Genomic DNA, 12,105 nt, shown 5'->3' with positions numbered 1-12,105 from the left:
GGGAAACATTGGATGAAGCTATATGCAAAATTTTTAAAATAAATATATTACTTCATAAGAATTAAAATGTAATAATATAATGATTGATTTGAAAATAGTATGCACATCTGTCTACTTGGATCCGTAATTTTTTTAAATTGACTAGCATAATATATATATATAATATATATATATATATATATATACTACATACACACACATATATATATATATATATAATATATATATATATATATTATAATATATATAGAGAGAGAGAGAGAGAGACGAGAGAGAGAGAGAGAGAGAGAGAGAGAGAGAGAGAGAGAGAATATGTCATTTATGCAATAGCTGGTAAGTCTGGCAGCATCATGAACATATCTATACCAGACCAGATAAAATCAATTTAATCAATGGAAAGAGAACAGGGGTGTGGAGAGAGTTCCAAAGCTAGGAAAAAGAGAAAAAGAAAGTCATCTTAGTATAATACAGATGAAACCTTGACGTACCTTGAAAGCGATGCAAGTTTTTTTCTCGATCTGCTGAATAGCCTTCTCCACTTTCGTGACTGAAAGAGCAAGAAGGTTTTGTTAACAAAATATGGCTATTGTCCCTCGTTTTCTAGCAATGGTGTCCATCTAATTCCTGGCATAAAAAATGACAGTATCTTGATATAAAGGAAATAATTCATATAAAGTCTTGATATGAATTTGCTAAAATGGTGTGAACTGAATATTTATGGAGAACATGTAATCTACGTATAGACAAGGACTAAGTAGTTTGGTGTCCCGCCACCAGCCCGCAGACCTCTCTTCGAACACACTGGACCTTAGGAAATAAACAAGTGCTTATATTTTTCGTGCATTATCAATATAGTGGTATGATGTGCAGCTTGTAATTACTGATATGGATTCCTAAATAATTCAAGAGAGCTGGAATAACATTTCAGAGGTAAGCAAAGTATTCTAAATTTTATTTACCCAGAATGTTATGCTAGGGCATAAATGTCTAACAGTAGACACGCTTTCTCTGTTAACATGTTTTATATTTTCAAGATGTTATTGTTGCAAATATATGCAATGGCGATTTCAGTTCGGAAATCAGAACATCATTAATCATATGCATGTTACGTAATATAAGGTAGAAAGATCTAGCTCGTCATGAAAATGTTCAGGAGTCAGTAGGCCTATTGGTTACCTGTCGAGCCAACAAGTCTCATCTCTTGAGCATGCTAATGCTATTTAAGGACACCTGTTGTCAGTCTTTAAGAATTCTTTGCAGTAGGTAGGTAGGCCTGTAGAATACTATGCCATTAAATTTCCAGTTTTAGATATATAAAGGCAGCCGTTAGAGTTTAACAAACTTCATTTAATTAAATGTGGTTTCTCATTCTCAGCGAGATTCCAGGACGTCATTCTTGGTGAGACCATTGCAGGACGACGTAAACAACCCGTAGAAAACTTCTAATTTTAGCTTCAAAGTAAAAACAAAATATTTGTTCTTTTTATGTGTAACAAATCCAGGTTTAATCTACGATTTCATTAAATGATATATCTCACAGACCGGCAATAGCAAGCCAATGAAGTTTGGTAGCCTATGCTACAACTATGCCCGCAAACTCATTAGGTAGAATGCTGTCATTTAAACCTTGTTTATTATAAGTACAATTTAATTTAGAATTTAATTTAGAATATATGGAAATAATTTGTCTATGGCATATCATATCGAATCATCATGCCATAGGAAAAAATAATCTTTAACTGGTAACAGAGAGGACCAGACTTATCAAAGTAAACGCTAGGCCGATGCGTACCGATTTAACAAGTATTCTAGTTGTTTTGTCATTCTTTTAAGAACAGTTTTATTCCTATTAAGTCAAAATTACTATCATATGGTCTCTACTTCATCACTGTCTTATATCGCTCCAAAGCCTTAGAATATAAAGAGGTGACTGCTACCCTATTCGGTCGTCGGTTTGTTTACAAACTAACGACGTTGAGCATGGCGGGAAAATATATTTTGGTAAACATGTTTTCAAAACCTTTGCTAACCCTCGCTCTCGGAAATACCATAGTAACTAAGAACACTAAACAAAATGCAGTTTGTTAAACGAACGTGATACCGCCTACACAGTGGTGTTATTTATTGCTTGCCGTTAAAAATGTTTGGTGGTTGGTGGTCCTGGAAGCTATTGTGTTAACACAGCACTTATTAGACTTAATTATTATAATTATACATACATACGTACATACACACACATAAATAAATATATATATTATATATATATATATATATATATATATATATATATATATATATATATATATATATACAAAGATTTTTCAGATAGTTATACATGTATTTCGTATCATATAATATGGAAGCTATTAATATGAGCTGAAAGTTATTAAGGAGAGGAGCAGGGGTGCTAATTTATTACAAGCAATTAATAAAGTTTTTATTATCCTTTAAAAAAAATTGAAAACTTTGAAAGGAAAAAAAATCCCATACTTGAAGTTAGTCCCGGTTTTTTTAGAAAGTGATTGAATTTCTTTTGATTTGGAAAGTAAAAGAACTAGCTATTAAAATGCTTATTGTAAGTAAAATAGAAAAATCACTTTCGCCTCTCTCTCTCTTTCTATATATATATATATATATATATATATATATATATATATATATATATATATATATCATATAGTATATATATATATATATATATATATATATATATATATATATATATATATATATATATAGAAAGAGGGGGAGGGAATCGAGATTTATTTTTCTCTTTCACTCACAATAAGAATTTTAAGAGCTATTTCTGGCTTTCGTTGCAACAAAAGCAATACTTTTCTTATTCTATCGAAAAACGGGACAGACTTTAAGTAAAGGAATTGTATTTTTTACTTTCACGCTTTTCGAAGTTTTTCAAAATCGCTAAGAATATTAGTTAATACCTGTTAATAAACCATTGACCACTTCCCTAATATCACTCACTGCATATTCATATTTCTTATATATGAATATAAAAAAATACACGCATAAATTATAAAAAAAAAATTGGAGCTTTTTCTTGTACTTGGCGGAATCTATATATATAAATAAAAAATTATATAATATATATATAAATTATACATATATATATAATATATATATAATATTATATATTAATATATAATATATACACACAGGGTGTCCATAAAGTCCCAGTACCATTACAAGTATTTATTGCTTGTAATGGTACTGAGACTTTGTGGACACACTGTATATATATACATATACATATATATATATATATATATATATATATGTATATTATATATATATAGATATATATATATAATAATAATAAGATTTTAGTATTAGGATTAATAGTACCAACCCTGTCTTTCAAATATTAAAAAAAAAAGAGAAGAACACATTAACCAAATAAAAGAAATACAATGACTGCTTAGTCTTCGCCAGGTGTAACTTGCTCCAACCATGACAACAAGAATCCACATATACCATTGCACATTATTGTACTGCACTAACTCACAAATACGTTTGGTTAAAACAGAAACTCGAGATCTTACTTGTGCTTGCAGACCCTCCAGCGATATACGGAATAACTGCATTAGGCCAGGGCGTGATCCGACCCCTTCCTCGAGGTAATTTGCGCCCCAGATGAGCCGTATATCCCGGCGTCAGTTCGCGTTCTTCTTCGCCCGAATAGTGTGTTTCACCGAAATCGTCAAAATGGCCATCGAACTCGTCGTCTCCAGATCCTTCCTCGAAGACGTAATCTTCGTGACTGTCCTCGAAGGAACCTTTCTCGTCCTCGGAGGAACCGTTCTCGTCCTCGTGTTCGTCTTTGTCGGAAGATGCATCCTCCCCCTCACAAATATCACCCTCGCATTCTCCTCCAGTTGCTTCTGAACGCCCTTCAACGCTTTCATTCACTTGATCACCGAAGGATCTGTTGTGATTTCTCACGTCGTTTCTTGTGTGTTCGTTTATATGTGTTTGGTTCCTTCTCTGGAGCCTAAAATCTGTCTGGTTTATTCTGCGATGACCTACATCTGTCAGGTTGCCTCTGCTCTGACCTACATCTGTCTGGTTTCTTCTGCTCTGACCTACATGGGTCAGGTTGCCTCTGCTCTGACCCACATCTGTCTGGTTTCTTCTGCGATGACCTATATCTGTCGGTCTCTTTCGATGGTCACTGATAGTGGTCAGATTCTCTCTTTGATTTATCAGGTACAGCCCATTATTCTTTGGTCTTGCTCGGCCCCTTCTTGGGTCCTTTATACCTGTCTGATTTCTTTCCAGTTCACTGACATCTGTGAGGTTCCTTCTCTGATGACTAATTTCTGTTTGGCTACTCCTGAGATCATTTAAATCAGTCTGCTTCCTTCCATGGTCATTTAGATCTGTGTAGTTTCTTTCCTGAACATTTAAATCTGCCTGGATCTTCCCATGATCATTTAAATCTGTCTGGTTCTTCCCATGATCATTTAAATCTGTCTGGTTCTTCCTGTGATGACCTAAATCGGTCTGGTTCTTCCTATGATCATTTAAATCTGCCTGGTTCATCCCATGATCATTTAAATCGGTCTGGTTCTTCCTGTGATCATTTAAATCTGCCTGGTTCATCCCATGATCATTTAAATCTGTCTGGTTCTTCCTGTGATCATTTAAATCTGTTTGGTTCTTCCTATGATCATTCAAATCTGCCTGGTTCCTCCAATGATCATTAAAATCTGTCTGGTTCTTCCTGTGATCATTTACTTCTGCCCGGTTTCTTCTGAGGTCATTCAAATCCGGCTGGCTCGTTCTCTGATGAATCAAATCTGTCAGATTCCTTCTGTTATCGCCAAAATCTGTTTGGTGCCTTCTGTTATCACCAAAATCTGTTTGGTTCCTTCTGATATCACCAAAATCTGTTTGGTGCCTTCTGTTTTCACCCAAATCTGTTTGATTTCTTCTGCGATCATTTAGATCTGTCTGGTTCTTGCTGTCGTCATTTCTATCTGTTATTTCTCTCCCTTCATCGCTTCTGTCAGTCACTGCACTTCTCAGCTCCTTTTTAAGTGTCTCTGCTATTCTTCCTTGTTTGATACCTAACTGGTCCCTTTTCTGACTCTCTCTATTCGCCTGGTTTCTTCTGTTATTCCTCCTATTTCCCTGTTTTCTTCCGCGGTCCTTTCTGTTCGCCTTGTTATTTTTGCGGTCCTTCTTACCTGTCTGGGGCTGTTCCTCGGACTTACTTGGGTCTTCTGTCGGATCATTCTTCGTTTCGAGACTTCCTGAGTTGTCTGCATCTCCTTGTCCTTCCTCGCCGGGTGTCTCTTTCCCTGCGGCTTCGTTGCCTCTCCCGTCGCCCTCCCCAGGTTCTTGCGACTGGCCTTCTTCTGCTGTTCCTTCTTTTTCATCTTCTGGGGATTCTGCTTTATCTTCTTCTTCTTCTTCTTCCTTTACTTTGTCTTCTTCTCTGTCTCCTCTCTTTTCTTTTGCTTCTTCCTCCTTTTCTGGTTCTTTCTTTTCTTTTGCTTCTTCTTCCTTTTCTGGTTCTTTCTTTTCTTTTGCTTCTTCTTTCTCTTCTGGTTCTTTCTTTTCTTTTGCTTCTTCTTCTTCCTTTTCTGGTTCTTTCCTTTCTTTTGCTTCCCCATTTTCTTCTTTTTCTTCTTCCTTTTCTCCTTCATCTTCTTCTTCCTTTTCTTTTTCTTCTTCCTTTTCTTTTTCTTCTTCCTTTTCTTCTTCTTCTTCTTCCTTTCCCTTTTTCCTTCTTTCCTCTTCCTTTCTTCGCTTTTCTTTCTCTACCTTATTCCTTTTCTTTTCCTTTTTTTCTTCTTCTTCTTCTTCCTTTCCCTCTTCTTCCTCTTCCTTTTCTCTCTCTTCTTCTTCTTTTTCCTTCTCCTTTTCTTTTCCTTCTTCTCTTTCTTCTATATCATCATCTTCTTCTTCTTCTTCCTTCTCCTTTTCTTTTTCTTCTTCCTTTTCTTCTTCATCTTCTTCTTCCTCCTTCTCCTTTTCTTTTTCTTCTTCTTTTTCTTCTTCATCTTCTTCTTCTTCCTTCACCTTTTCTTTTTCTTCGCCGTCTTCTTCATTTCCTTTTTCTTCTTCTTTCTCTTTTCTGTCTCCTTCTTCTTCTTCTTGGCTTACTTCTAGACTTTCATTCTCGTCTTTTCTTTCCTTTTCATTTGTTCTTCCTTCCACGACTTCTACGCTGGTTCTTTCTCCCTTTTCTTCGTCTTCTACTTCCTCTTTGTCCTCTTCTTCCTCTTTGTCTTCATCTTCTACTTCCTCCTTGTCCTCTTCTTCCTCTTTGTCTTCATCTTCTACTTGCTCCTTGTCCTCTTTTTCCCCTTTGTCTTCTTCTTCTGTTTCCTCCGAGCTCTCTTCTTCCCCTTTGTCTTCTTCTTCTGTTTCCTCCGAGCTCTCTTCCTCCTCTTTGTCTTCTTCTTCTGTTTCCTCCGTGCTCTCTTTTTCTTCTTCTTCTGTTTCCTCCGAGCTCTCTTCCTCCTCTATGTCTTCATCATCTGCTTTTTCCTTGTTTTTTCCCTCTTCTTGGTTATCGCCTATTTCCTTGTTTTCTTCTTCTTTGTTATCAACTTTTTCCTTGTTCTCTTCTTCTTTGCCATCATCTACTTTTTCACTGCTCTCCTCTTCCTCTTTGTCGTCATCTACGTTCTTCTTGTTCTTTCCCTCTTCGTCGTCATTATCCTTTTTCTCCTTATTCTCGTCTCCTTTTTCGTCATCTGCTTCCTCCGTGTTGTCTTCTTTATCATCATCTATTTCCTCTTTGCCCTCTTCTTCCTCTTTTTCTTCATCTTTTATTCCCTCCTTGTCCTCTTCTTCCTCTCTGTCTTCATTTATTTCCTCCTTGTCCTCTCCTTTCTCTTTGTCTCCATCTTTTGTTCCCTCCTTGTCCTCGGCTCCCTCTTTTTCTTCATCTTTTATTCCCGCCTTGTCCTCTTCTTCCTCTTTATCTCCATCTTGATCCTCCTCATCCTTGCCTTCCTCTTTTTCTTCATCTTTTATTCCTTCCTTGTCCTCGTCTCCCTCTTTGTCTTCATTTATTTCCTCCTTGTCCTCTCCTTTCTCTTTGTCTGCATCTTCTACTTCCCTCTTGTCCACTTCTTCATTTTTGTCTGCATCCTCTACTTCCCTCTTGTCCTCTTGTTCCTCTTTGTCTGCATCCTCTGCTTCCCTCTTGTCCTCTTCTACCTCCTTTTCTGCATCCTCTGCTTCCCTCTCGTCCACGTCTTCCTCTTTGCCTTCATCTTTTCCTTTCTTCTGGTCCCTTTTTCCCACATTTTCCCTATCTTCCTTCAATACTTTCTTCTCTTCCGTACCTGCACTTGCTTTGCCACTGCTTTCAATTTTAACTCCCTTTGCTCTCACTTCTCTGACCTTTCCGTCTCTCCCATGTCTCTCTCTTTCTTCGTCGGTTTCTTTCTCTTTAAATGCTCTTCCTGTCTTCTGTTCAAGGCTCTTAACCTCTTCTCCGTTTTGTTCTGTGACAGTGGGACTGGAAGTTGCCGTTTCAGGTGATCTTTCAGCAATGCCTGAAACGAATTACATATATATATAAAAGAATGCTCGCATTTATTTGGGAGAGTACTTGAAACTACTTCACTTTATGTAGGAAGTACTGAAGACAATTTGATAAGCTGAAATAATTGCTACGAAGTGCTCAGAAAACAAATGAAACCAAAGAAACATGATGAGTAATCCTTAACCATTATCAATCAAGTGTAAATGATTGAAATTAAATTATATGGCATGGTTCTTATGAGTCACTCATGATGACTAAAATGAGTATTGTTAAGAATGTGGTTGGTTTATATTAACTTGATACGAGACAGGTAATTAAACTTGATGAGAGAATGTACAAATTGTCTCACAAGAGGAAATTATTGATCACCAGGTAAACAATCATTACAAGGTGTAAAATGAAAAAGCATTTTTACATCATACTTAGACCCAAATTGAGAACATTCTAGTAAGAAATTAAGTTAAAAAAAAAAAATGTGACAAAATGGAAATAAATTAGCAAAAAATAAAGTCGATTAAGGGACGGAGTGATGAAACGGCAAAAATAAAATAACCTGCTTAAGAAATGAAAGAACAATCGTGTAATGTTTATAACTCGTAAACACTCATAAGCAAAAGCTGAAACGATGTTATGATATTCCATTTCAACTTTTGCTTATGAGTGTTTACGTGCATTAAACGTCAACCGATTTATCTTTCATTTTTTAAGCTGAACACTTTATTTTTGCGGTTTAATTACTCTGCCCCTAAATCGATTTTACGTTTTTCTCATTTTATATTTATTTTATTGCTATAATGTTTTCATTTTAGGCCTAAGTAATGATGTAAAAATGCTATTTCATTTTTTCATCTTGTCATGATTCTCAACCTTGTAATCAATAACTTCCCTTTGAAAGACACTGTATATTCTCTCATTAAGTTTAAGTATCTATCTCGTGTCAAGTTATTAACATTTAATGTAATCCAACTACCTTCTTAGCAATACTATTTTCACTTATTTTTAATGAGTGATAACAACGATGCTATACAGCTCACTTTCATCATTGCTGCTTGATTGACTAACAGATTTCTCAGGTATGCAGTGTTAGCAAGTATTTGTAAATTCCACGAATTAGCAAATTGTTTTTCGAATGCAATGCTCGAAATCATTGTGTTGAAAGACTCAATGCCTGAACAGAGTAATACGGGCAGAAATGATGTAACCTGTGAACAAATTGGTGGAGTTTATAGATGAAGTTTAGTAGACAAACAAGCGCGAAAAAGCATTGGTCATCGAATCTGCTAGATCAACTGCCAAAGCAGCAGAACAGAAGCAGATATAATTCAGCGGTACGTGACATTCCAGTAGAGCCTTTGATGTAGTTATAAGAAGCCTAGTCTAGACTCTTATGGAATTTACCGGCAAGAAAATATTACAGAATGCGAAGCACAAAATCACGAAAAATAACATCACTATTGATGGAAAAAATGAGAGACCCACAATTACGATTGTGGTCCCATCGCAGAATATAAAAAAAGCAAACAATCCCTGGCTGATTCATCTCAAGATGAAATTTAGTAAAAAGTGGCAGATTACGAGAAAAGCCGTTATATTATATGCTAAAATATATACAAGGCGTGATTCGACTTCCGGCTTACTCGGGACGTGAGCAAGATTTTCGCCTCACACATTAGGTTGTAAATATTAAATTGATAAATTTTAGCGTAAATTAAAAATGCTAAAATCTACGGTCAAATAGAGCCTTGTTTCACCAACGAAAATTAAGATAAATACGCTATATTTTATTAGAAATAATTTTTCTGTACTGTTTAACATGCACATTATTTATTCTTTCATTTCCATTTTAATAAATAAATCATAAATATCCTATCCTAAAATCCCTGAATCTTTAACTCAACGTGAAACATCTTCAGACCTCTTTAGGCTCCTCCATAGACCTTTCCTACCTCCCCAACAAGAACAACAACAACAACAACAAAGCAGTTTGTAGGCTTACTCCCCGAGTGAGCGAAAAAAAACTTAATCATGCAGGCGACTTCTTATTACATGCACAATGTACATATAGCAAAGTTAATGATAGTTATCGTCCGACACAGTTTATCAACACCACGAAATGTAAACCTAAAGAAATCAAGTTGACCCAAGAACTCATACGTCCCAAATGCAGTGTGGATTTTATGAGCGAGGTGACTGTCATACTAAACAAGGCAACAAAACATTTAAAGTTTAAAGATGAACCAAGAATAAACAAAAACAAAAATACAAACGATCGCAGATAACAACTTTACTGTAAAGTGTTGTAAAACAAAGTTTTGTTTCATAACTATCAAATTAAGCGGAACAAAGCTACAGAAACAATATGGAAGGTTGTAAGTAATAAGTGAGATATCCAATTTCTACAAGAAGCCTTGATAAGAAATGATACCAAAGGTAGGTAAAGACGTAATGAAAATTAACGAAGTTATTTACCGAAAGAACAGCATTTGTCGGCTCACAAACTACATTGGATGTAACTTCACGCAAGATAACTGTCAAATGAACTAATGAAGTAGATACATTCTCAAGATATCAGAAGAGATGCCTTTGAGAACCAGATTATTATTCCTTCAAGAGCGACGCAAATTATAAGATGTGAACAATTATAAAGTATTCATAAACGAATTAATGACCTGACTTTTCACCAACACCCCTGACTCCGAAGCCAAACTTTTCAAGAAAAAAAAAAGAAGAATTAAAAAAAAAAAAATTTAGTGACTTAGAAGAGGGCAGAAAGGAACGACTGACTCCTACTACAATACACTCAGGCGTTGAAGTTAATTATCATGCATCAGGCATCGTATATCATGGAATCTCTGTCATGAAAGATGGGGTTAGTGGTTCCTAATGAAAGACGGGAAGTGAAAAATCGGCAAGGATCACGAAAGAGTATTTGAAGGAAAGTGAATAACCAAAGAGCCAGCCAGTGTTTCACATTATTATTTGATTTGCATTAAAATGTATTATGACTAAACGAAGGAACGTAAGTTTTGAAATTAAGTTCCAATCGATATCGAGCAAACTAAGTTGCCATCCATATCTAGCAAACTAAGTTGTCCTCCATATCTAGTAAACTAAGTTGCCATTTGTTTGTTTCCATGTTCGTCGAAAATTAATCAAGACGTAAAAATTATATTAACTGTTTTTGTATATTACACTTTGTTGATTTTATTGGGATTAGAGGAGCAGAAGTAAAATTAGGATATAAATTAATAAATAAGATGACTTTATCTCTCAAGTCCGAAACAATTAACAGACTGTAGTTGTATGAAACGCATTTTTGCTCATTATTCTGATTGGAACTTACACTAGATCATATTTTGGATGAAAATTCATAAAATGCGTTGAATTACTGTAAGTACAAGACTTCTAATGTTTCTCAATAGAATTATTATATTCAGGTATGATGATGAACTAATTTACAAAATTGACAAAACACAAAGTGAAATTTCCTGTAAAGGGGATATTAAGTGCAATGCAGTGTTTCACAATTATGGTCATGTACAACGTTGTAATCATAATTTTTTTTATCCTATTTTTTCAAGATTATTTTTCTTCCATAGTTCGCGCTTGAAATTTATTTTATTGGCTTTACGGAGAAAGAGAGAGGGAGAGAGAAAAGTGGTACGCACGACCAAAGAAATTAATCTGTATGTTTCGAAAACCGACGTCGAAACTAATTTCAATGACATATTGGCATCTAATTACTCCTGACCTTCATGAAAATATATTCTATAGTAAACGGAATTTCCATCTTACCTTCAGTGTCGTCTTCAGCCAAGGATATGCTCGCTCCATCTACTGCTGGCATCGACACAAGTGCCATCAACAACACGATCACGATCGCCCTCACCATCTTCAGAGGCGTTTTCTTCGCCATGGCGTCTATGAGAGAGAAGCTTCCTTTTCTCTCTAATCCGAGAGACTTTCTCGTCTCTCTCTTTATCTTTCGATTTTGAGAGGCGAGGGAATATGGAGTGTCCACGGGAACTTAAATTCAATTTGCCCACATTTACCAGCAGCGGGAACCGCGCGCTCACTGAGTTTATCACTGATGCTTTCGCCTTCTACCGGAGGAGATACGGGACCGGCAAATAGTGGAGTCCCTCGGCAGGTGAGTCTTCATATAAGGGAGCCCTTGCGCGTGACATCACGGCATCCCACAGGGGGAGACGCTGGGGTGCCCCGTGACGTCACTTCCGATGTGTTTCCACCCGTGATTGAGGTTGCAGGTCATCAAATAAGAAAACTGAATAATAAAATGATTTCGACAGTTGAGCGTGCATTATACATAAATGTTTTGTTTCCCTTATCTTTGTTGTTTCTGGTTTTCCTCTTGCTAAGCACGAAATTGCCTGGCACTTAACATTTTTTATGACGGCTATTTACCTATAACGATGTAAACCTCGTGTTTCGGAGAATTTACCGTTTATACGTGCGTCCATGTCTGATTATGTGTTTATGGAATATAATGTCAGCTATTTTTCTATCAAACATAACATTGCTTTTTATCAGACGGAACCAACATATTAAAATAGGAGTAA

The 12,105-nt window shown here is 35.9% G+C and overlaps 1 protein-coding gene across 1 annotated transcript in view; it reads right to left on the bottom strand.

Moving 5' to 3' along the window:
• LOC135219187 (trichohyalin-like) overlaps nt 1-11,796 on the bottom strand; it is a 16,327-nt gene extending 4,531 nt beyond the window's left edge. The window contains exons 1-3 of the mRNA XM_064255738.1: nt 11,321-11,796; nt 3,561-7,535; nt 489-547 (exon numbers count right to left, since the gene is read on the bottom strand). Of these exons, the coding sequence (XP_064111808.1) occupies nt 489-547; nt 3,561-7,535; nt 11,321-11,441 (4,155 nt within the window). The 5' untranslated portion in view covers nt 11,442-11,796. The remainder of the gene's footprint in view (nt 1-488; nt 548-3,560; nt 7,536-11,320) is intronic.
• Nucleotides 11,797-12,105: the final 309 nt, after the last annotated feature.

Source organism: Macrobrachium nipponense, chromosome 1 (genome assembly GCF_015104395.2).
Source record: "Macrobrachium nipponense isolate FS-2020 chromosome 1, ASM1510439v2, whole genome shotgun sequence".
Classification (NCBI taxonomy): domain Eukaryota; kingdom Metazoa; phylum Arthropoda; class Malacostraca; order Decapoda; family Palaemonidae; genus Macrobrachium; species Macrobrachium nipponense.
The sequence above is the reverse complement of the archived record's forward strand: the minus strand, read 5'-3'. Positions and strand labels throughout refer to the sequence as shown.